The sequence below is a fragment of the Falco peregrinus genome, chromosome 2 (assembly GCF_023634155.1).
Source record: "Falco peregrinus isolate bFalPer1 chromosome 2, bFalPer1.pri, whole genome shotgun sequence".
NCBI lineage: Eukaryota > Metazoa > Chordata > Aves > Falconiformes > Falconidae > Falco > Falco peregrinus.
Window position 1 is genome coordinate 116,621,531 of NC_073722.1, and position 25,455 is coordinate 116,646,985.

The following is a 25,455-nucleotide window of genomic DNA, read 5'->3' on the forward strand; positions in this document are numbered from 1 at the left end:
GCCTGGCGGCAGCTGGTGGCCACCACTGCTAAGGCGCGGCGCCCCGGGCCCGGGTGCAGGCCCGCACGGTCGGGGACGCCGAGGGGGGAAGGCCGGGCTGCCGCCCCGGGTCCCGGTGCTGCCCTCCGCCGTCCTCCGGCCCGCTCCACCCGCTCCCACCCGCACCGAGAGCCCTCGGGGGGCGGCCGGGTCTGCGCTGGCCCCGCTGTGGGCAGGTGGCGGCACGACACGTGGAAGATCCCATTATACCCCATTACATGCCCCCTCTGCTTCCCCTGCGTGGTTTCAGGGGCTTCTTTTTCTTTATTCTCCAAGAGTTTCGAACTTTATTCAGTAACGGAATCAAGTGTGAGAAGGACGGAGTGTGGCGTCCCTCTCAGACATAGCGAAGGTGCCTGTCGGGGCAGGCAGGGAGCATGGCCGGCAGCTGGTGTTGGCTGTGGCGCTGGGCTGCGGCGGGTGCATAGTGCCAGTGCCCAGCACCGATGGCCCAAAGGCACTCGCTATGCGCCCCAAAGGTGCTCACTACGTGCTGGTGCCTAGTGCTGACAGCCCAAAGATACTTGCTACATGCCCCAAAGGCGCTCGCTACGTGCCCCAAAGATGCTCGCTACGTGCCCCAAAGGCGCTCGCTACGTGCCCCAAAGGCGCTCGCTACATGCCCCAAAGATGCTCGCTACGTGCCCCAAAGGCTCTCGCTACGTGCCCCAAAGATGCTCACTACGTGCCCCAAAGGCGCTCACTATGTGCCCCAAAGATGCTTGCTACGTGCCCCAAAGGCGCTCGCTACGTGCCCCAAAGATGCTCACTACGTGCCCCAAAGATGCTCGCTACATGCCCCAAAGGCGCTCACTACGTGCCCCAAAGATGCTCGCTATGTGCCCCAAAGGCTCTCGCTATGTGCCCCAAAGGCGCTCGCTACGTGCCCCAAAGGTGCTCACTACGTGCCCCAAAGGTGCTCACTACGTGCCGGTACCCAGCACCGATGGCCTGAAGGCGCTCACGGGCCCAGCCACCGTGTCAGCAGCACCCGCACCGCGCGTACCCAGCCTCCGGTGCCTCAGTGCAGTACGTGGGGCGCGCTTGCTCTTTGCAAGGAGATGCTCTGAAGGCTGCTGCGAGGTCAGGCTGGGCTGCTAATGACGGGCTGTGCATTTCCAAGCGTCTCCTGCATCCTGTACATCTCTGGGTGGAGAGGTGAAACAGCCACTTGGGAAGGGAGAGGGAATCCCATGGGAAGCTTTCAGCCAGGGAGAAAGTCCAGGACATGATCACAGAAAGAAATACATACTGAGGACACCCAAGCAGACCTTTTAAACTGAAGGGAAAGAGTAATTCTGTGGGGTTTTTTCACTTGAGCTCTGTGGGCAAAGGCCAGGCACAGGGGCACGGAAGGCTGCATCTCACCTCCTCATCTTACATGGATACCCTTTGAAGGCTCTAAGTAACTCCTAGGTCTGCCACATGGCTGGTTTTGTCTGAGCTTGTTGTCATCATCTGCTCCTGCCCGAGTCATCTTGCCATCACTGGAAGCAGGCACCAAGGCAACGATAGCTCCTGCTCTGAATAGCTCAAGAAGTGGAATATATGAGTGATAAAACCACAAGTGGAAAGTATATTTGGATGTGGGAGATGTTCTCATCCTGCAGCCAGAATATCTCTATGGTCTACAAGCCTCCTGCGAGGGTTGCCTTGTCTGACTGAACTACATTCACGTTTCATGTTTTAAAATGGCACATCTCCCATTGTCCTGACCCCAGGGAGTCAGGGCCCACTGGTTAAGGCTCATATGTTTTCACTGCTCGCAGTCTTAGGTCAGCCCTTTGCAGTGAATATAGCTCCTCAGTTTAATACAAAAATGATGAGGCAGGTGCACAGCTGGGGGTTCTTGCTGGCTGCCAGTGTGTAAGCACCAGGCAGGACTTTGTTAATCACTGATCAGCAGTTTCAACTGCGGACAAAAAGAGTCTCTTGCACTGTGCTGGATGGTGATCGGTCTGTGATCCCAGGGGAGTCTTGATAACCTGCAGAGGCTACAAAATTCTGCATATGGCTTGAAGGGTGGCACTGGGCTTGGGACCCCAGCGAAGTGGGGTCTGAGAGTGTTTCTGGTCAGCTTTGTGCCTTGGTGTTGGGTTTTGCCTAGGCTTAGAATTCCTGTATAATCTGCCTGTGCTGCAGTACCACTGGTTTGCTGTTGAGCCCCAAGCTGCAAACAAGCCAGGGAAGTGTAAGAAACTAGACCGGTTCACCTCCCCTCCAGCATCCTAAACCGGGACAGACTGGGTGGAGTGGGCTGGGTCCAAACTGTTGGAAGGGACCTGAAATGTCCCCGAAGGCAGCGCCCTCCTGGCACCGTGTTGCCCTCTCTCCACACCACCATGAGGGCTGGCTGTGGAGGGGAGGATGGTGAGAGGAGGTGCCTGTGGTGCTGCTGGCAGAGACCACAGCTGGCAGCTGGGCTGGTGGCCAGAATGGCAAGCAGTCCCCGTCTCTGTGCGGTGCGGTGAGGGGCTGTTTCCCACAGGACCTAGGCATTTTGAAAGCCCCACACTTCCAAGAGCTGCACCTTGAAGTTCTCCTGGCAGAGTGGAGGGTTGTCGAAGGTCTCACAGTGCTCTGTGTGCCCCCAGAGCAGGTTGGTGTCGAGGGACAGAGCTTGGCCTCCCCCTCCACCTGAAAGTGCAAGCAAGACGGTCAGGTTCTGCTCTCCCCATCCCGCTGCCCAAGCAGGGGCACTGGCGCAGCCGATGAGGTCTCTCAGGATTGCACCCCTCTCTCAGCTTTCTGTCCTTTGGCCACAGTGCAGCGCTGGGCTAGGGATGCCCTGACTGCCTTCTCTGCTAATTGGGATATCAGCGTGGAGGCAGAGCTTCCAGAGAGCTATCTGCAGAGCAGCCAGTGCGAGAGGTTGCCCTGGCAGCACAAGCTGAATTATTAAACTACTTGGAGAGCTGGAGAACAAGTAAAGCTCCTTGCATCCCTGCAGCCAGGCTTGTCCTGATCCTGTTCCCGGGGGTTGCTGGAAGGGAGGCAGAGGCAACTGTCAGTGCTGCAGGCATTTCTGACTTGCTGCAGTCCTCTGCTGAACCCACCTCGGTGGTGGCGGGGCACAAAGATTCAACCTCCATGCTCAAGCCTGACCTGGGAGACAGCACCGCAGGCAGGCAGCCGGCACATCTGCTCTGGGTGACTGTGTCTGGCCCTTCCCTGGGCTGATCCCCACCTACATCTCCTCTGCATCCTACGCAAAACGGAGGGAAGAGCTGGGAAAGGACACCCAGCCTCAAGGGTGCCAACCTCACCAGGAGGTTTGGGCTGTGCTGCTCCCCCTTGGCTGGCAGAGCCCCTCTGGGGCTCTCAGAAGGAGCATCCTCCCTCTTGTGCAGCTTGGCACTCCTGCTAATTTAAGGTGACTGACTTCAACTTGCCTGACTTTAAACTGATATCCTAAACCAGGAGGTCTTTGCCTTTACAGGCAACTCAGATTTTAACTTTTCAGCCCAAGCAGCAGTGTATCAGTGGGGGATGCCCACCATTCGGTCATTACCAATAACGATCCCTTCCTGTGACCCGGACATGAACATGGAAGCTGTTTTGGAAGGCAGAAGGAAATGCCTGATGGCCAGAAATGGGGAGAGACGGCCTTTCCTCTGTGGCGTGGGCACAGTAAGACGGTTCGAGCTGGTGCTGCAGCTCTCCAGGGAGGAGCCGAGGAGGGATGCAGGAGAGGGGGAAGGCGACCGCTGGCGTGAGCGTGGCACAGCTTTGGCCAGCTCTGGCTTCTTGATGAACACCCACTCATACCTCTCTGTCTCAGGACGCACCTGGAAAGCAGGAGAAACGTGGTGAGCCCTGTGCTTTGGGACATCTCTGTTGCTGAGGAGAGACAGTGCTGCCTGGCCCAGTGGGTCGGGGCCAGATGCTGTGTGCCAGGTCTGGACCTGGGGTAGGGAAGGGACAGGGCATTCTGGCAGTGCCAGGGCTGCTCTGGAGGCAGCTGTGGCTGGGAAGTTGGTTTTGTCTTTGCAAAGCACTGCCAGAGATGGGCAAACCTGCAGTGCCGATGTTGCCAGGTGGGTGCTGGTTGGATCCTGGCAGGGTACTGGATGAATGCTGGACTTTGCCCCCAGGATCTCTTGGACCAACTCAGCCTGCTCCTTCTGCAGGGATGCCAGAGCTGCTTTGGCAGTACTCCATCCAGGAGCTGCCCAAGGAAACAGGGCAGAAACCCACCCTGACACGCATGCTGCCCTGCTGTCATCCTGGGAGGATGCTCCAAGACCCACCCAGGGTTACTGCACATTGCCTCGGGGGCTGGAGTTCCTTCTCTCTTTCTCTGATACAGCACAGCAATTTCTGTGCTGCTGCCTCCTGCCAGGGCTAAGGGGCAGCAGTTGGGACCGTGATAAGGAAGCAGCTCGGTGCCACCATGCCCTGAGTTGTCAGAGGGATAAAGGAAAAAGCAATTACCAGACAAACCCATGAGTGTAAACCCAGAAATAAAATGTGACTTACAGTGAACACAAAGCACTCCCCTGTCCCAAAAAAGCCTGATGTTGCCCCACTCTTTTTCCTTTCACTCCAGTCAGAGGAGAGAAATGCCCCGCACACCTTTGGGAGAGAGCACAGGGAGGCAGCCGTCAGCAGGTGAGACGGCTGGGACCAGAGCAAGCCCAGAAACACCAGCCACTGCTCGTGTCTTCAGGAGGGCAAGGGCTCTGCAAGGGCCTCAGGGGGATCGGAGAGCCAGATTCTGCTGTGCCAGCTAAATCCTGTGCTGACAAGTCGCTGGTGCTCTGGGCGTGAGTCCGCTCAGCCTCAGTGCTTAAGGGGGGCTCTGGCTGCTGGGGGGGGGGGGGGGGGGGGGGTTGCTCCATTGCAGTAGAGGTGGTTGCGGTGAGCTGGGGGCCGGTTCGGTGGTGCTGGTGTGCTCCCCAGCAGCAGGAGCTGTGCCTCCCACCGAGCCCAGCGAGCTCCCAGCCAGAGAAAGGAGCAACTGTGCGGCTCAAAGCATGGTGTGAACAGTATTGCATCATGCTGTGGAAGGGCTATAGGAGGTCCTTGTCCTCAGGTGACCCCTGGACAGTGGCGAGGTGGTCACCTGTTTTATGATACTTTAGAGAAAATGTGGTTTAAAATGGCAAAGGCTTCGGTAACCATTTTTTTTTTTTTTTGACCTAGAAGGCTTTTAACCAAGCCCAGGGGTCCTTCCACCCACGGTCAGCCTGATCCTGGCGTGGACATCCCTGACTTGACCATGGCTGAAGGGTCATGAGTGAGAGGTGGGACCTCATGCCTGTCCTTGGTGCTAGCTAAGGGATAAAATGAGCTAAAACGTGTAGGAAACAAGGTTTTCTAAGTCACCTTCTCTTGTCTGCACAAGGCCCTAGGGGGTAGCAGGGTGTTTATCTCCGCACCACGCTGAGGTGTCAGGCTTGGCAAATAGGACTGGTAGGTCAATAAATCTTTGGGATGCCTGAACAATTTACACAACTTGCCCCCGCTGTTTGATGACGAGTGGAGACATAAAATACAGGTTTATGAGCCATTCTCAGAGTCCCCAGGAAGAGGTCTGGCTCAGGGGGTTTTGCAGTTATTTCACGACTTTCAAATATTGTGGAAGTTGTCCTTATTTCTCCTCCATTTCCCTTGTGTGTCTGCTCTTGCAGTCAGAGAGAGATCCTTGCATTTAATGCATTGAAAACAAGTCCTGGCTCATGCAAAGCATCTGCTGACTTCAGGGAAGTCTGCTTAGCAAGGACTTAATGATTTAGCTTGTATTTACAATAAAAGAGTATCACTTGTGAACTCTCTCCACCTCACTGACCCCCTGTTTCCCCCCAGCAGCACACTTCAGACTAGCTGGTGTCTGAGCTGGTTCTTGGTGCTGGGGGTGACTCTAGGTGCAGTTTGCTCTCTCCTGGGGGCTGGGGCTGACCCCAGGCAGGGCAGGAGAGGGACCACACAGCCCTGTAGCTGCTCCAACAAGTGCCAGTGTGGTCAACCACCCTTTCCCCTTCCCCACAGCTGCACCAGCGCAGCCCACTACTCTGCTTGGGGAAATACTCACCTCCCCCTCTGTGGTTTTTATGAGCAGCACCGTCGGTTCGTAGCCTTCACAGCATGTGTAAAACCTGCAGAGATGAGCAAGGAGGCTGGATCAGTGGCGGTCTGGGGGCCAGGAGCAGCATGCCATGCAGGGAGCCTGGCCGTGCGGCGAGCACTGGGCTGTAAAGGGACAGTGGGGAGCGGTGGTGGCCCCTCAGCCTGTTGCTGTGCCAGCAGCTGGCCCAAGGGAGCTCACAGAAGGACAGCAGCAGAAACTTGTCATCAAACAATCCTTTATTGCTGCTATGTTGCTATGAAAACTCAGCCTTTATTTTCTTCCCTTTTTTTGAAGGAGGAGGAAGTGGGGGAATCAGAACAACTCTATAGTGCCGTGTACTGTCTGAATTCTTCAACTAACCAGCATCTTGCAGCACCTTTGTAGCAAACTGACTTTAAAATGTTGCATTTTTCCAGGGGAGAAATGGTAAGAGTAAGAAGACTGTAAAATAGAAAAGAGCAGCCCAAAAGTCTAACAATAAGCCGTCAGTAAGATTTTTGTGGAATCACTGAGAAAATTATTACTTTCTTAGTTATCACTTTAAAATAAAATCTTTTTGTCTAGCGGTTCTATGAAGTAGGCTTTCAGTTTGCATGTTTATGTAGAGCAGATAACTCTGTGAAATACATTAGTTTTCGAGTTTCATATGTGGTCCATAAAACTAGACTTACTAGCTCAGTGTGTGGTTATTTCTGTGAAATTATTATAACAGCTTTGAACAAGGATTTGCATTACTATGGTAAAATAGCTAACAGGTTAATAGGGACTGGATCGTCTTACAGGTCTTTTCCAATCTAAAAGATTCTATGATTCTGTGATTTTGTGTAGCTCCAGCAGCTTCATTTCAGGAATGGAGGGAGTTGGCTTATGAGACTTCTCAAGTCATCATTTTTGCTTGGTGAAGCAGGTAATAGCTCAGATAAATCCAAACATTAAATCCTCCCACCCCTACCCTGGGGCATTGGGCTGGGGGGATGCTTCCTGGGGGGAGTTTCCCAAATGACCTTGTTTTTAATCTGGATGTGTTTCCTAATCTGGGCTCTGCATCCCGTTGCTGCCTTGGGAAGGTGCAGGGCTGTGCTTCCCAGGGTGGGGCTGCCCCGCTGTGCTATGGGTGCCTGCTCACCTCTCATGGGCTGGGAGTGATGCTCGTGGTGCTAATGGAGGTGCTGCCATCGTGGCCCCACCTTTAAACATCACCCTGAGAACCAGAGCGGCATGGGCAGCATCCAGTCCCTGGACAGCCTGGCATCCCTTCCCAGCCGGCCGTGAGCTGCGCCTCAGCAGAGCAGTGCTCCAGCACTGGGCATTGCGGGGATGTCCCTGCTTCCCACCGCACCCGTTGCTCCATGACCGTGGCAGTGGGCATCACTGGGCTCTACTTTGTCTCCAGTGCTCACACTGGTCTTTCTATTGCAATTTGGGGCATTGGCCATGATGCTTGGGCTCTCTTAACTTGTGTTTCAAGCGTTTGATGTCTTCCTCATTGCAGGGTGTACCCACACACTGTCTGCCCCTGCCCTGAGCTCTGCCTGCTCTGTGACTGCAACCTCTCAGCTTAACATGCTCCTGCAGAGGAGCAGGTTTGGGTTTCCTGCCTGAAAACATTCTTGCAAAGGCAGCCTCAGCCCACTGGAAGGCTTTTGCTGCTTCACAGCTTGGGAAGTCAGTGGCAAACTGATTTCCCAGCTCAGTTTCGAGCCACAGCACTGACTGCAGCATCCAGCAGCATGCCTGTGCTCCGCACCACTGGGAGGGAGCTGGAGCCCTGGCCTGGGCATGGCGTGCTGGCTGGCCCTGGCTGATTGTAGCATGCCTGGCACGGCGTGGCAGATGGGGATGTTCCCCTGCACAGCACATGTGCAGGGCTCGATGTTCCCTGTGCTGAGTTGCTGATTGCCATCTGACTGAGCTTCACCCCCTCCCCTACAGCCAGCACTGGCCCAGGCCACATTCAAGATCTTGAATCGAACCCGAGAACCCTCAGGTGATGTCAGATGTACCCCACAGACACGACATGTTGCTCCTTTCTACAACACCAACCTCTACCCAGTTTTACTCCTCATCAGTCTGACCCAACCTGACCCGATGGGCAGATGAGTCTTTACCTCTGCAGGCTGCACCCATCTTCTGAGGTGGAGAAGAGCAGCAGCGGGGGGAAGAGGGAGAAGCGCTCAGGGATCCAGGACCAGATGATGCGCATCTCCTGAGCCGTTACAATGCTGGAGCTGAAGTTCTGCATGTCCACAGCCAGGTGGAAGGACTGCCTGCATGAGGGAGGACATCCATTATGGCCAAGCTGGGGTGCCTGTCTGCTTTTAGGGGTGCAGCCCCCATGCATCAGATTTTGTCACACTTTTTGCATCATGAGCTTTCTGTTAACATCTCTAGCTCTGACTGCACAGTGCCTCCTGACAAGGTCCCCTATGAGGGGCTGTGAGGCACCCAGCACAGCCAAAGCTGCGGGAGATACCTGAAGCCCCCCCCCCCCCCCCCCCCCCATGTTGTATCTCCACTGTAACTCATATTTTGTCTGCTCAGCCCCAAGAGCTGGCAAACAGAGAGTTCTCCTTACCTTCTCTGCACCATGGTTATGCCCCTCTCCATTAACGCCTTCCTGTTGGCCATCTGGAGAAGCCAGATTTCCTTGCGGGAGAACAGCCGGATGCCAAAGGCTCTCTCTAGGAGTTTGTCAACAGTCACGTGCTCAGCAATGTTCTGCACAAAAGCCTGCAGGTCTGCCTTGATGTCGGTCCCCTCCAGCTCGGCAGTGGTCACTGAGAGCCTGTACTGCTTCAGCAAGGCCAGAGCAATGCGGTAGAGGACCTTCTGCCCCTCCAGCAGGTAGACATCAAAGACACGGATGGCGTAATTGAAGGGGAGATCATGAAAGAGCCATGACAACCATTCAGAGTAGACCTCAAAGACGTTCTCAGAGGTGCTGGCTATGAGTTTGTGAGCTGCTGGGCAGTGCTTGTTGGCCAGATCCCCAAAAGTCATGCAGGAGGCTTGGTGGGCCAGGAAGGACTGGTCAATGTAGCTGGTGTGGGGAGCATTGCTGGCGATGAGGCGAGAGATGTTCTCAAAGCACTGAGCTTCGTCTTCACTGTAGTGCAGCAGCAGAGCCACCAGAGAGGGGAGGATTGGGCTGTAGGTTATGTCGGGAAAAAGGTTGCCGACACAGATGAGGATCTTCTTCAAGGCGGTGACCCCTTCCAGGTTGAGGCAGTATGTGGGCATGGAACATCCTTCCAGGAACTCAGGCAAAGGGTGGGAGCTCACACTTGGCTTCCCAAAGAGCCGACTGGCCACATCCCTGTAGACAAGGGCATCTGGGGTGACGAGCCGGCAGGCAACCTGCTGGATGAGCTGGTGGTAGACCTGAGCTCTGAGAGCGCGGCTCGCTGCCCAGTAGCCTTCTCTTGCCAGCTTCTTCAGCTCCTTCGGGGGCTTACTGAGGATGTCTCGGGGGATATGTGCCTGTTGCTCCGGGTCTGGCATCCTGTCCCAATCCACGAACTGTCCACAGCCCAGACAAGAGGAGGCGTCGATGTCCCAGGTGTCAGCTTCGGACGTGATCACGATGGTGACTGGAGATGAGCCAAACATCTCTGTAGGACAAAGACCTTTTATTCAACACGCTTCACTGCCCCAGCTGACAGCGTTTCACCCTGGCTGATGGCGCTTTGAAGTCTTACAGCAATGTCTTGTATTTCAATAGTTATTCCCCCCACGCCAAGGGGAGGTTTTCAGAAGGCTTTGCCTGGCTGGAGCTGCTCGCTTTGCCCTTGCCTGCACATATTGGCTCCGGCTCTGGGTGAAACCACTGCCTAGGGGCTCAGGGAAGCATGGGGCCAGGTACCAGCTGGGTGTCAGAGGTGTTTCTCCACACTGTGAGGAGCCTTGCATCCCTCAAAAAGCCCCTGAATTCCCAGCTTGTGACCTGCTGAGAGGGAGGTGCAGAAAGCAGGGACACAGTCCCGGTTCCCTGGGGATAACAATGGGACAGCAGCGTTACGCCACTGAGTATAATGAGCCCAGCGTCACAGGCAGTGGGGGTACAAATGATGCTGGAGCTGAGAGGGACCATTTGCATTGTGTCACCACCCAGGGACAGAGCAGGGCAGGGGGCAATGTCCTGTCCAGGTCTGGCAGCCCAGGACCAGGCTGCTACAAGCCCAGATAGAGCAGGCAAAGCCAGCCTCGGGTATCTGCCCTCTCTCTTACTGCCTCCTGAAAAAGTCTCCTGATCCCTCTGGCCACTTGGGTACCAGAGAGAAGGTGCAAAGAGAAGGTGCTGCAGCAAAAGGGGCTCACCAGGTGTGTGGGGATGGTCTGTGGGGTGTGGGGATGATCTGTGGGATGCCAAAGGGTCCCCATTTCCTGCATGCCCCCATACACGTGGAAAGACCCCATCCAAGGGACAACACGCAGGGTCTGCAGAGCATCTGGGAAGCCTCTTGGAGGCAGAAGGTCCCCAGCCCCTTCCCCTGGAGAGGCTCCCACAATGGCACCGTGGCAGGGCTGTGGCAGCCGCCAGCCCTGTTCTGGGAAGAACAGAGTTTGAGCTCCTCCTAGAGCGAAGCAAGTGGCATTTTCCCTGGGGTTGCAGGAGAGCTCAGCTCCAGACCCTCTACAAGGAGACAGTTGTCTTTGCGTGGGTGAGTTCTGCTGGGCGGTGATTAATTGGCAAGAATAAAGTTGATTAGCATACACGTTAATTCTCTGATGTATTTTTCTTGGATGCGCTCAGTTGGGTTGGGGAGTCTAGGATGGATTTGCACTGAACCAAGCCTCTGCTCTGGCCCCAAGGGGACGCGGGGGGACAGCGTGGTCCCAGCCCTGTGTACTGTGTGTGGCAGCATGTGGTGGCACATCGAGGGGGTCCGGGTGCCTGGGCTGCTCCCATGCTGGGTCTGGCTGTGGCTCCTGCTCTCCAGTTCAGTTTGACCCCTGCTCAAGCTCAGCAAAATCAGCAGATTAGGTCCAGATCTGGTTCAGGGAAAGGGCAGCCGTTTTAACGGGTTGCTGCTCAGCCTGAATCCCTGCTTTGAACAGACAGAGCCAGAGTGCAGCCACGCAGGCTTCTAGCCATAGAAACCAGGCTAAAACGAACACTGGGGCTGAAGCAGGGCTGTTTGCACCACCGTGGTCCCCAAATTCACCTTGTCCCTGCAGCTGGCCGCATACCATTGGTGCTGCCCTGCCCAAAGCACCGAGGAGCATCATCCTGAGCCCACCCAGCCGCTGGTGCCCTGACCCAGGGTGCTGGCTGGTGGCTCCAGCTCTGCCTGCCCTGGGACATGCTGAGGCTGATGGGGAAGGAAATGTGGGTCTGCTTCAGCCCCTCTCCTCAGCTGGATGTGATCCTGGCATGAGCAGGACCAGCAAGAACCTCCTGCATCCTCCCCTGCACGAACGTGCGGCTGCCCTGGCTGCAGCTCACTCACCTTGCCCGGTGCCCGTGTTCTCGCCCTGGGCCGGCTTGGCCATGGGGAAGCCACCAGCCGCCCCCCCCGGGGAGCGGGGCAGGCTGAGCCCCACCTGCAGCATGTGCCCTGGCTCTGGTGCACGCCGCTGCCGGGTCCCCTCTGTCCCCATCACCTGCCCTGACTTTTAAGGTGAGTGCCAGCCCGCTGGCACAGGAGGTTTATTTGGGGTAAACACAGTGAGGGGTGGAGCAGCTCCCATGCCCACGTCGCCCCTTCCCACCCCAATTCTGCACGGAGGCTGGGGAAGGGGATGTAAACACCCCGTGGGATGAGATAACCATCAAACCAGCAACACAACCATTAAACTTAATAATGTTTTTTCCCCAAGTATAACCTTCATTTTCCCACTCTGGGGTTCACCCCCTTCACCAGCGTCATGGGGCAGGGAGGGTCCTGCAGGGGGGGGGTGGGGGTGGCGGGGTGGGGCCGCTGCAGCCGTCGCCTGCCCTTGAACAATGGAAACGTCAACACAGTGAGTGGGTTTGCAAAACCGCTTCCCGCTGGATGGTCCCGGAGGAGTCAGAAAGAGAAACATGTGAGCAGCAAGTGCCAGGAACCAGGAGGAAAGGGAGAGACTGGGGCCATGAGGAGCAAATCATGTCCTTCTGCAACCGGCTTGTGTACCCTTGGGGACGCTCTTTGGGGATGGGTGCGCTGGGGCTATGCTGGCTGTGTTTGCCACATTACTTGAGCACCGGCTGGCAAAACCACCAGGGGAAATTTGGGGTGATGTGATTTGCACCCTGCAGCACCCCATGCCTCCTACGTACTCGGTTGCCCAGCGGGAGCACAGGGCATGATTGTTGCAGGCACAGTTGTGGTGCTCCAGCATTCCTGATCTGTCCCCCTGAAAATGGTTGCTATTGACTGACTTTTAGCTTCAAAATGCGATATGGAATTACAGACCATATGCTGTATTCACAGACAAAAGAGCTGACTTGAAGGAAAGGTACCCTCAAACAGTTGAGAAATGCTGCCAGCAACATTGCACCGATCAAGCATTGCTACCTGGAGAACTCACCGTTCCAGCTGCACATAAAAAAGGGCATTTTTATAGGCATCTTAAATTTTTTCAAGTTTTTTTTCTTTTTCCCCTTAGAATATCGGATTTTTTCTCTTGTGATAACAGCAAGTGCAGGTTGTTCCTGCCTTGTTTCCCTGCCTGCATGTCTGCAGGGTCTGCCTGCACCTGCAGCGCATCCCTGGGCACCTGCCGCACCAGGGGTCTCAGGGTATCTGCTGAGCTAGAGCGGTCCCTCTGCAGACCCTCTCCTTTCTGGACAAAGCATCACCTCCACGATGTGCCAAAATCTGACAGGAGTGGCACGGCTGTCCTGTCATCCCTCTCCTGCCTTTGCTCCTGGGAAGCTGGGAGCCTGTGGAAGCAGGTTGAGGGGCTGTGTCAGCGAAGGGCCCCCCAGGGTGCTGCGCTGGGTGGGCGGGAGGCGAGGGGCTGTTTCCCAGTGGGAAGCTCCTCATCTGCACCCAGTGTCAGTCTGTGTGCTTGACTGTGGCTCAACCCCACGTGCTGCACCCGAAGCGGGGGGTGATGCCCCCCAGCTCTGCTCCTGGGGTCCCCACGCCACACCCCACTCTGGTTCCCAGTGTCGAGGGAGGGCTTATTCTCTCTCCAACTCAAACCCTCTTGCCCAGGCTTTCACAGCAGCAGCTCCTGCTACCTTTCCCAGGACCTTGTCAGCTGCATTCCCCTCATTTGCTTTTTCTAGGGCAGTGGCTGCCTCTCCCTTCCAGCTCAAAGCAGCTTGACCCCCCCCCGCAGCCCCCCGCAGCCCCCCGCCCACCCTGCTCCCCGGCAGATGCTCTGCTCCACAGCAAGACAGGAGATGGAAGTGAATCAGGGACGGCGTGAAATGGATCATCTCTTCATGCGTTTTTAATGGCAAAAAAAATTAAATATGTAGAGGTCGTGCTGGATCCGGATGAACAGCGTGGCTGAAGGCCATAAATGTTTTATGCTCCGTGCCCACGAGAGCAGCCAGCCTGGCTCGGGTGAGCGATGGTAACAAGAGCCACCAGCCTGGGGACGCAGTCCACACTGGGGGACCAGGGCCAGCGGGGCTCCCCACAGCGCCCATGCTGCTCCCCTTGGTGCCCAGGACATGTCTGGCACGTGAGCCCTCCTCGGCCACAGGTTTTCGGTGCTGAGCATCGGGCTCAGCCCCTGTGCCGCAGCCCTGTCCCGCAGCAGGAGGGGGGGTACATCCCTCCTGCCCCCCCAGCCATGTCTCCCAGCCCTGCCCAGCTGCTGCAGCAGAGCAAATGTGAAATGAAGTGATGCCGGGGGGTGCTCAGCACCCCACAAAACCAGCCCCGGGGGCAGCATTTCTCCGGCAGAGCTTGCTCCCCATTGCATGTGTGGCTCCTCTTCCTCCTGGCTTGACAGCCACCCCATCCCAGCGGGTTCGGTGCTGCTCCGAGCACTCGTGGGGAGTACAGTGGGCACAGCAGCCACCTGTGAATCCGCTGGCGAGGACGCACTCGTTATCGTGACACGCCACAGCGGTGCAGTAGCAGCCCCATGTTACAAGGGCAATAAAACATCGCTGCCAGTGCCTCACTGCTGCTTTTCCAGCACGCCTACTGATGTTTGCATCTGCATTGACTTGCATCATCAATAGCACCCCCCCAAAAAAAAGGAGAGGACAAATCCTGGTGGATCAGGTGTGGGAAAAGCTCTTTGGGCTTGGAAGGAGCTTGCTGCAAAAGCAAGAGCCTGCGCCCACCGGCCAGTTACTGCAGAGCCCTTCGCAGCCTTTGCAAACAAAATATTGACAGTGTCAACACTGGCCAGTGTGACGGTGTCTTCCCGGCAGCCCAGCCCTGCCTGCTGCTGCTGGCACAGGGACAGTGATGAGGGACAGGGATGAGTGGGACAGGGACACCAGCGCGGGCTGGGGAGGGCAGGGGGAGGCAGCCACTGTCATCTGGAGACGGGCAGGGACAGGGGATGGGGCTGAGGATTTGGGGAAGGGAAACAGCAGCTGCCTTAAGGAAGGGAAAGGCAGGAGGCTGGGAGGAAAGGCCATGGGGAGCCCGGGGGGCTGGAGCAGCTGCGCCTGAGGGGGACAGTGGGCAGCACTGCTGGGGTGTTCTGAAGTGACACCTGAACATCAGGAGCTGCAGCCCAGAGCGGGAGAGGGACAGGGTGACCTGCTGCTCAGCCTTGGGTTCATGTGAACCTGGGGAGGGGAGGGAGGGAGGGAGGGAAGGGGGAAGCAAGGACAGAGGGAGGATGGAGGGAGGAACAAGGGATGCAGGAGAGAGGAAGGAGGGAGAAAGAAGCAAGGAAGAAGAGAGGAAAGGAGGAGAAAGGGAGGGAGGAAGGAAGGAGGAAGGGCGGAGGGAGAAAGGGGGGAGGCAGCAGGACGGAAGAGGGGAGGAAGGAGGGAGGAAGGAGGGTGGGTGTGCTGCAGAGGTGCTAACTAGAGCAGGCAGCCCTCTGGGAGATGGGGCAGCAGGACATGTCCCACGCGGTGCTGGATGGCGCATGTCAGAGCTCAGTCCCAGCAGTGACCTGGCTGAGGCGGCAGTGCGGAGGCTCCCCATCCTCTTCTGTTACACTGGTATTCAGCGCTGGCGCAAAAACCTTGAAAAAACAAGAAAGCAACTCCTTCCTTAACTTGCAAATCACTAGTGGATCCTGGTGTGCAGTAACACGGGGGTAATGCTGTTGGGATGCAGAGGATTGATTCCCCCATCCCAACATTTGTCCGGTCCCACCAGACTTCACCACTCAGAAGTAAACTACTCTGACACTCAGGGCTCTTATTTCATAGAATTACAGAGGCCGGGAAAATTCCTGAGCACTGAGCAACTGGTCCTGTCATTGGGCTGGATCTTCGCATCTTCCAGTGTATTTTGTGCTTCTCTGGAAGATGAAAAAGGGCTCCTGTAAAATCAGAAAGAAGCAGCAGGCTTGGATGCAGTTTTGCTCCTGACCCAAGCATCTTTCTGCCATTCCCAGGTCCCCGAGAGCATGGGGATACCCAAGCCTGGGGGACGCTGCCTGTGTCCTCGCGCTTTCTCTACCTAATTTTCTCTGTCCCAGTTATTCTCCAACCCGCTGTACCAAAGCTCCCCTGGCACAGTTTGGGTTGAATGTTCCCCCACTGCTGTGCTTATAGCTGTATATTTCAATCCAGACCATAATATTATTACCACAATACTGATACATGGGTGCTCTGACGGCATGAGACAGGTACAAGCTGCATGCAGGAGACCATCAGTGCCCTGGGAGCTGCCACAGGGTTCAAAGCTCATCATCGACGTGCAAAATTAAACCAGAAAGGATTTCCTTCTGCCTCAGCACCTCTGTACCTCTGCACCCTGCACCGCACACCCAGCACCCCTGCACCCTCCACACCCAGCACCTCTGCATCCTGCACCACACACCCTGCACCTCTGCACTCTGCACCGCTCACCCAACAACTCTGCACCCTGCACACCCAGCACCTCTGCATCCTGCACACCCAGCACCTCTGCATCCTGCACCACACACCCAGCACCTCTGCACCCTGCACACCCAGCACCTCTGCACCCTGCACACCCAGCACCTCTGCACCCTGCACATCACGCACCCCTGCACCTTGCACACCCAGCACCTCTGCACCCTGCACACCCAGCACCTCTGCACCCTGCACATCCAGCACCTTTGGATCCCGCACCACACATCCAGCACCACTGCACTCTGCACTGCACACCCAGCACCTCTGCACCCTGCAAACCCAGCACTTCTGCATCCTGCACACCCAGCACCTCTGCATCCTGCACCACACACCCTGCACCTCTGCACCCTGCACACCCAGCACCCCTGCACCCTGCACACCCAGCACCTCTGCATCCCTCACTGCACACCCAGCACCTCTGCACTCTGCACCGCTCACCCAAGCACCTCTGCACCCTGCACACCCAGCACCTCTGCACCCTGCACACCCAGCACCTTTGCACCCTGCACACCCAGCACCTCTGCACCCTGCACACCCAGCACCTCTGCACCCTGCACACCCAGCACCTTTGCACCCTGCACCACTCACCCAGCACCTCTGCATTCCTCACCGCACACCCAGCACCTCTGCACCATGCACCCTGCACACCCAGCACCTCTGGATCCCGCACCACACATCCAGCACCTCTGGATCCCGCACCGCACACCCAGCACCTCTGCACCGTTCACCCAGCACCTCTGCACCCTTCGCCCAGCACCTCTGCACCCACGGACCTCTGCAGCCTGCACCCTGCATCCTGCACCTCTGCGATGGGCACCTCTGCACCCCACAACCTGCACCCCTGCACCGTGCAGCCCTGCGCTGTGCATCCTGCACCGCTGTGGCGTGCATCCCTGCACCCCGCATGCGCCCCGTCCCCAGCCCGCGCCCCGCCCCCCAGCCCCAGCCCGCGCCCCGCCCCGCGCTTCCCCGCCCCGCCCGGCCCCTGCGCGCGGCGCAGTTTGGCCCTCGGCGGCCGCCGTCGCGGCTGACCCGGGCCGGAAGCGCGGGGCTCTTCCGGGCGGCGGCGGCGGCGGCGATGGCTCCGGACCCCTGGTGAGCGCTGGGGCTGCTCCGGGCTGGGCGCGCTGCCGCCGCCCCCTGCCCCCCGTCTTCTGCCGCGGGGCCGGCCCGGAGCCCTCGGCCGCTCGTCGGCATTGCGAGCCGGGCCCCGGGGCCGAGCGAGCCCGCCGTTGACGTGGGGCCGGGGGCGGCGCTGGCGGCGGCCGCTGCGGCCTGGGCGGCCGCTGCAGGCCTGGGCGGCCGTGCGGCTGCGAGCGGCGGGGCCTGCTCTGGCCGCCTGGGACGGGGGGCTCCCCCGGAGCGCTCGTTTGCCCCCCAAATCCTCCGTTTAAGTCAATGTGAAGAGCAGCGCCTCCAGCGCCGCGGACTGTGCGGGGCTGGCGCGGTGTCCCTGCGGCGCCAGGCCCAGCCGGGCGGGCCGGGGGTGGGGGGCGGCCGGCAGGGGGGCTCAGCTGCCGCCTCTCGTTCGCAGGCTCTCGCTGTACGATGCCACCTGCCAGATCGCCCAGGAGATCGCCGAGAAAATCCAGGAGCGTAACCGGTACCAAAGGAATGGGGAGAGTTCAGCCAAGGTACTCTTCTGCCGGTGGCTCTGGGGCTTGTGAACGTGGATTATATATATGTTTTTTTAGGTAAATTTTGCTTTTAGCTGCTCTAAATACCGGTTAAACATTAAATTTGCAGGAGTTGGATGTGTCTAGGGAGTTGTAAGTCCTCAGCTTCCTGCCTCCTGGATGCAGAGGGACATGGATGCTGCCTGGATGGGCGCATCACCCAAGTAACATGGGCTGGAGCACGGTGGGGAAGGGGCTGGTGCTGCCAGCTGGGAATCTGCAGGTTAAAAGTTGTGTTTAGTAGTAGGAATCTGTAATTAATGGTGTGTTCTTTAAGATTTCCATAAAGAAAACAAGATTATAGTTTCTAAATTAATGGTAGCTTTTCAGCGTCACAAAAATGACTGGATTTAACAGTAACGAATCTTTTAGGTGTGCAGCAATGCTGGTTTTACAAAAAGAGAAAAGGAGAAGCTGTGGGAGTGTTGGGCAGGTGCTGCTGACTGCTCAGGGCTGTTGCTGCCAGGAACAGAACTTTTGTTAGAGATCTGAATCTGCGAGATGTTGAGGTGCATGTCAGCTTCTGTGTTCTCCTTTCAGTGTAAATACTGAATGGACATTTTTCCCCCACAAGGCTGGCTTGCTTCCTTTCTGTAGTGGCTGTAGATCAGATAAAAGACAAATTTTGCAGCCTTTTAAAGCTACACTTCTAACAAAATATAAGACCAAAATATAATGGAGATGATAACGAACTGTAAAGCTTACCCAGGAATATCATGCTCTCCACTTTTTCACACTTCGTGTTTAAAAAATAAAAGTTTTTCAGGAGGGTGCTTTCTTTAGCACTGAAAGTGTCACCCTTTCCTTCAAGAAGTGTAGGAGCTTGCTGGATTGCACACGCCATGCTTCATGCCATTAGCTTCTTCCTTGACTGCACTAAGATAAAAATGCACGCAAGCCCTTGAGTTAGTCTTTTGTAATTATTTGCATAATTAAATCCCCACTGATTTATTTTGTAGACTGTGCCCCTCTTAATAGCAGGTTGTAATGTGATGTATGATCACTAAATCATCTTTGCCAGTCTCTTTGATAGCTTTAAAAATAAAATTTAAAAAATAATTAAAGAAATATTTTTTGAAATGTTTCCTTTGAAGAAGACTGTGTAGGCTTTGTACAGTAGTCAGTGCTTTTTAATGAATGACTCAAATTTGGCACGAATTGAAAGGAGGTTTCAGAAGGCCCAAATAAGTGGTATTTGAGAGAAATGTTTTCTCTAGCTGTAGAATTGAGAGTGTTTAGGTCTGCTTTCAAGATAATGAAGTTTTAGAAATTGTATAGATATCCTCAAGCAATAGAAGACTAATAAAAAGATTGCTGCTTAATCCGTCTGTATTTATTATAGAGGACAAAGTTCTCTATTTGCATCATCACAATCAGTGATGTGTCCCAAAAACCCCCAACAAAACATTGTGTTAATGTTTGAAGCCTTTCTTGTACTGTAACTCTCTGAGGTTGTGTTTTATGGAAACATTACATGGTTGACTGACTTTTTCATAAAATCATTTTTTCCATGCCCGGTGTTTTCCAAGCACAGTTTCTCTTTAATCCATTAACAGTTAAAGATGAATATTTGGCAGCGTTTGATTTTACTATAAACAAGCTTCCAACAATGAGAGAGTTGTTTTCATAACAGAAATGCATGTTGAGAAATCAACGGCTGAGCAGTCATATATTCTGTGACTCCTGAATGTTTTAATGGAGTAAGGAGTCTTGGTACAATATTTGCCTGGTAGGGAGATTTTAAACAAGTTTTTATTTTTATAATATTTTGCCATTAGTGTGGCTAAAAAAAACTTACTGCTTATTTACTGCTAATCAAAAAATAGAACATAAAATTTAAAATGGAAAAGAAAAACAAACCCAACCCGGAAACCTGTGGGGAAAGATTTCAAGCCAGCGCTTACCATCTGTGAACTCTGCTCTGTTGAGCTGATCTTGAAACTTCCATTGGTTTCTTTTTCTTTTTTCCTGTCAAGGTGGGGAGATCTTTTGTTAAAATGCTGCACTTTCTGGCCAGAATAGCAGAGGGTATCTGTACGTAGATGACATTCTTGTATACCTTTATGTTACTTTGCTGTTCTGGGTCAATTACATGCAGCATTCTCCACCTGGGCTTCAGTAGACATGAAGTGAAAAGTCCTTTTATTACATGACTGCAGAGCTAGAGGATATGTAGCAGCTTGAACTTTCCTAAAAGCATTTATTCCCCATCCTGACTTTGGAAATGTTGCCGTAGTGTTCAGCTGCTTTGGGTCTGAAGGTGGATTTTGGCTGTGTGCTCTCAAGGCTGCCTCAGCGCCGTTGCATCTGCTTTCTGTTGTTGTATTTGGGAGTGTTTGAGAACAAGTCTCCAGAGTCAGGTTTAAACTTCTGATGCTATCGGGGGATTTTTTGGGATCTCCTGCTCCATCCCTGTCCAGATACCAAGTGCAGTTTAGCTGTAGGCAGGTTCCTGGAAGCACGGTGACTGTTCAGTGAGATGTTCAGTTGGTGTCTGCCTGCTGCCTCTGTGTCTTCAAGAACATAGGAATGAGAGTCAAAGCAAATACTCCTCTATTACTAGTCATCGCACAAAGCACCTGAGGATGCTAACCATTATAACCCACAGCAGGCTAATAGCTTGTGAAGCATGTAGTCTTAATTAGGATGACTTGCATATTTCATTGCAGTTAGTGTTTTTCTTAGTGTGTTCTGCATAACTGGAATGAAAAGAAATAACATTTAAGGAGGAAGAGCCCAGAGGATAATGTCAGCCTAACTTGGGAAGCGATGGGGAGAGAGGAGGAGGATTCCCACAGGCCTTGAGCTTGCTTGCAGCAGGGAAGAATGTGAAGGACTTAACTACCGTTTTTAGTAGGAGCAGACGCAACTGCTTTGGGCAGGTCAGTTGCGAGAAAAGGTGGGGAGTTGTAGGTTCCACTGAGAAGGGAAATGGAGGAATTCTGATTTTCTTTAGGATCTTTAGTTTAAAGTTTGGAGGAGTTCAGTGGAGGGAATGTCTGATCCTGTAGCAACCTTCTCTCTAATTCTGGGAGATGGGAAAGAAACCTGGTGGCAGAAGAAGCTAGCGCCTGCATTTGTGCTTGAAGATAGAGGAAAGAACTGGGAAACTAACTGGAAAATATTAAAATGTGCTGCAATGTTTGGCCCATCTAAAGGAGTGTGTTTTATAAAAACTTGAAAGAAGGCTCCCCATATTAAACAGTGTTAATGCATTAGAATAGTGTTTGCGAAACTAGTACTATTAATCTCATTATTTTGTAAGCAGTCCAAACCAATTAACTGTGTCGTTCCCTTGGTGGCTCTGAGGCAGGCTTTCTTTGTTTAGAGTGGAGTCCTTCACGCTGCTATAGCTCAAGTTAAATGTATTGTCACCTGCATGCAGTAGCATTAAATTTTATGCAAATATAACTTAGACTGAAAAAAAATTAGATAAATCTCTTTCTTCCCTTTCAGCTCAATGTGATTATCAGATCGTCATTGCAGAATCTCAGAGAGAAGATCGATCAGCTGAAGGACTTACTGCTTCGGGCTGTGTCAACACACCAAATGTATCCTGTAAACATTAACTCACTGACCTTTCTGTATTGTGTGAGAGAGTGGAAAAATATGCTATAATTGGTTTGCCATGCAGTTGGGGTTTTTCCCTCATTCCATTTTTAGAAGACTTTGTCACTAGAACTTTGTCCGTGCTGCTGTTTAATATTTTCACTGCAGCTGCAGTGCAGGAAGAGTTGTGAGCCTGGGCGTTTCTGGTGTGGTGGGCATGAGGCTGGCTTTGGTTATGTTTGTGTTGGAGAGAAACGTAACAAAATGGGCTGAATAATCTCAGAGCTGCCATCATCTTGCCTGTGCACTGTGCTGGCACAGCTGATTTAGTGGCTGGTTTGTGAGCTGAGATCACTCATCTAGCAGAAAACACGCTAATCTGTTATTTTCTCTTGGCTCAGTCGCTGGCTGCAGGAATGCCCATGCTTGCTTGCAACAAGGAAGGTCGAAGCCTTGCTCAGGGTGTGGGCAGGGATGTGGCAGCCCTGTCTTGGACTAACTTGGGGAGCGATGGGGCTGCATCTTCAGAATAATGTTAGAATGCTTAAAAATGTGCCTTAGAAAGAAATCACAGGTTTTCTTTGAGGAGTGTTACCCTGTGGCCTGGCTTGGGTTTGCTTTTCCTTCCATGTGTTGGGATAGTCAGGCTTAAGGAGTCAAAGTAGTCATCTGTCTCCCTGAAGGTATCCAGCAGCCATCTGGTTGATACCAGAATGAATGAATGAATGTTTAATTTCAAGTCTACCATAGCAGAAATCCCTTCTAAGCGTGAGCCCCCCGAGTGCTGTCCTGAAGGCCTGGGGTTAAAACTTCCCTGTCCAGTGAGTGCTTGAGAGCAGACGTCTGCTACTACTGTGGCAGAAAATGTAATAAATCAGTTCAGTTATTGCATGATCTTCTTCACAGTACTTGGAACAGGGTTAGTAGTCCTTCAGAATGTCACTAAGATTAATTAAAAAAAGCAAACACATGTCCCCCATTGAAGCTGCAGCACTTCAGGGCATCTTGCCTTTCAGAAATACTGCATGAATTGTTTTTCTGCTGCGTTGGTAGCTATCGGGGTGTTCTGCTGATGAATTACAAATGGAAGCAGGTGCTCAAAGTAAACTTTTGGTTGTTTGCTGACTACTTGGCTGGGAGCTACTCACCTGGTCTGTGTTAGGAGCCTCCAGTGAAATAAGATGTGAGGGAGCCTGCTGATTTTAAAAGCTCTTTTCTGTTTGGGCCTGCCCAGTTCATATCATAACAGTGTAAGCTGGAGCTTTTCTGAGAAGTCTTATCCTTCCCTGAACTTAACCCGTGCAGTAATGTTGTAAATGAGATCAACTGCCCAGGACTGCTTAGTAATAAATGAAAGAAGAATTATGTGGGCATTTGGAGGAGAAAATGCTGTTCTTAGTACTTAAGCTAATTTGGCAGTAAATAGCCTTCCAGTTCTCTTACGGCTTTGAGACGATTACCTGAAGATCGCTCCGTGGTTGCTGTATGAAACGTTTTCTGGGATATGTAAACTTCAGAAACACATTTAGAGTAGCAGCAGATTTCATTCAGAAAAATATGACCTCTCCTTTTCTTAGGTGTTACAGCCTTTTCCTGAGTTAAAATAGTTACTCTAGTTAATTTTTGATGATCATGAGGTCTGATTTATTTTAAGAATGTATAACAGGTATTATTTTTATTATATAAAATTAAAGTTTTTCAGTGTTTTTAAGTTTGGTCCTTAACCAAGTATCATCAGCACCCAGCTGGAGGGAGACAGGAGGCAGAATCTGGTGGATGACCTTCTCACACGACAGAAACAACTCCAGGCATCTTACAAGAATGAAGGCACAGAACCAGATGTGATAAGGTATGGCATTGTCACCTCAAATGAACAGTGTGATTTGTGCTTTGATTATCTCTGAAGATAATGTTAAATGCATCCATTGAAATAATTTAGCTCTGCATGTAGCGAACTGTGGTTTCATTTGCTTAGAAATTGTGTGCTTTTTTTGACAGTATCATGTATGTCTACAAAGCTGGGGAGGACGAGGGAATGGGGAATTGCTTGGAGGAGGTAATAGCTGACTAACTGATCTAGTAGAGTCAGTCACCGACTTGGACTGATGGGTGCCACTGTACAAGGTTGACATGAATTGTTGGAAAGAGAACTGTCAGGGTGAGGCTTAAGCTTCAAATGGTCCCCAAAGACCATATTGTGTAGCAGTCAGCAGGGGCCTTCAAATGGAATACATTTTAATTTCCATTTTGGTGTGTCCTTCACAGCTGGAAAAAATAATTATGGTTAATAGCCTTCAAATTGTGCTCTCCTGAGTTTTCAGTTTTCTCTCCTGTGTTTTCAGTGAAATCCCCACTGGTCGAGGGGGAGTATCCTGGGTTCAGCCTGGAGCTCTGTGTGTGCTGCACATGATCTAAAGGCTCTGCTAACGAGGCTTAGTCTCTTCTGCCTCTTCATCTGTGTTGTACACTTTGAGACTCATTTTTCTTTCAATGTGTTTAAACTACCCAGTGAATGAATTGCTGGAGGAGAGAGAGGAGAAAAGGGGTAGCAGTAAATAAGCTTTTTTCCCCAAGTTCATGGCCAGGCTACAGACAACAAAATGAAGCTGCCATTTCCTCTTTCCTCTGCGAGCAAATGGGTGGTAGATCGATCACCTTAGCACAGGATTAGGACTATGGTATGTTGGAATTGAAGTGGCATGTGTTGAGGGACAACTTCAGATGCATCCTCGTGATTCACGGGGTGATGTGCTTTGATCTCTTTTAGTCTTGAGCCAACATTCACACAAAAAATGAAAAGCTCTGCTATCAAAGAGTGTGACTTACCTGTCTTCTGACCCCATGCAGGTCGCTAAATACTGCTCAGTGTGAGAGTTACCATTTTGGCTAAATTCCAGCACAGGTAGTTGCATTTGCTCTTCATAATTTTTCCCCTGCAGATTCAGGTAATCATCTGTCCTGCAAAATGATGCAGAAGAGAAGTGGAGCTGCAGGCTCTTTAGTTTTGCAGAGCTTGCTATATTTGCATGGTCAATGAAATAGTACTGAGTGTAGACTGTGACTGGTAAACCCTGGTTTTAAAGCCTTGTATTTTTAAAAAGGTGAACATAATTATTGGAAGTTTTATATGAATCACGACCATTTGGCCCAGGCACCTATTTTGCCGATGTGTGGCAAGCTTTAATGCAGCAGGCACAGACTTCTTAAGCTGGCTGTGGGTCATGCAGGGGGCTGTGCTCTGCCCTGTAAGCCCTGCACAATGCCGCATGTGTGGTCTGGGTCATGCGATGTGGCTGAGCGGAGCTTCCCCACCTCTGCTGACCCGTGGCGTAGTGAGATCTGCCTCTGAAGTGTGCGCCTGTACTTCTGCAATATGGACATGCAATAGGAATACATATTTTAAAAGATTTTGAGCTTGTGCTTCAAGTGGCAGGTGTTTTCTAATACACTATATTCACTGGACCTTTTCTGTAGCAAATCAACAGCACTGCATTTTATACATGCACAAGTGAGGTTACTTGTGTGAGGGGACAGTGTTAGAGCCCTCCTGAGAAAGTTTCTCACCTTTTTGCAATGTCAGGCCTCAGTCTTAGAACAAAACTTCATTGTAAGTCCTCACACTCTTGGAGAAATATGTGAGCCTTTTTGCTGATGTACTTTGAGAACCAGTCCCTTTTCAGCGCTATGCTCTCAAAAAAGGCAGAGACAGTTTTGAAGTTACTGTATAGTGAAAGATCGGGTACCAGTGTGAGTGCTGTGTCCTATCATAACTGTCGAAAATAAGATATTTTTCTTTTTCTAGCTTGTTTACTTTGTGTACCTTGAAGCAGGTGGAAGAGATATTAAAAACTTAATTGATAGTTTTCTGTATTCACGTGTGTATTTGTGTTTTGTGAGGGTCTGTTCAGTAACGTGGTGTAGAGGTTGGTTGCTTTTGGCTTTTGTACTCCAGTGCAGTATTTGGTAGGGCCAAAGCACGTGTTTCACTTTGCGGTTTGTCATCTTTGCGTGACCAGATGTTGTCAGTGCAACACCTGCTGCGGAGGGTAAAGCTGCAGGCTTTGATCGAATCCATTAATTGCGCTAGGTTTGGCGTTCTCCAGAGTGCAGTGCAGAGATGCACTGGTGCTGGCTTTTACATCTATTGCTGAGTCAACCGAAAC

At 52.8% G+C, this 25,455-nt stretch overlaps 2 protein-coding genes across 4 annotated transcripts in view; one reads left to right on the forward strand and one right to left on the reverse strand.

The window, feature by feature from the left end:
* Nucleotides 1-392: 392 nt before the first annotated feature.
* LOC101916588 (TBC1 domain family member 24-like) lies at nt 393-9,718 on the reverse strand. Its single transcript, XM_005236217.3, has 6 exons — nt 8,685-9,718; nt 8,218-8,376; nt 6,074-6,137; nt 4,519-4,614; nt 3,551-3,827; nt 393-2,676 (listed from the first exon to the last, which is right to left on the reverse strand). The coding sequence occupies exons 1-6, from the start codon at nt 9,716-9,718 to the stop codon at nt 2,531-2,533; spliced, it is 1,776 nt and encodes a 591-aa protein (XP_005236274.3). The 3' UTR covers nt 393-2,530.
* Nucleotides 9,719-17,050: 7,332 nt separating this feature from the next.
* STX8 (syntaxin 8) overlaps nt 17,051-25,455 on the forward strand; it is a 104,573-nt gene continuing 96,168 nt past the window's right edge. For all 3 annotated transcript variants that reach the window (XR_008746157.1, XM_055797874.1, XM_055797875.1), the window contains exons 1-4: nt 17,051-17,162; nt 17,602-17,701; nt 21,200-21,294; nt 23,031-23,141. Coding sequence is in view for 2 of the 3 variants with exons in the window: in XM_055797874.1 (XP_055653849.1) it covers nt 17,146-17,162; nt 17,602-17,701; nt 21,200-21,294; nt 23,031-23,141 (323 nt within the window). In the remaining variant the exon portion in view is untranslated. The remainder of the gene's footprint in view (nt 17,163-17,601; nt 17,702-21,199; nt 21,295-23,030; nt 23,142-25,455) is intronic.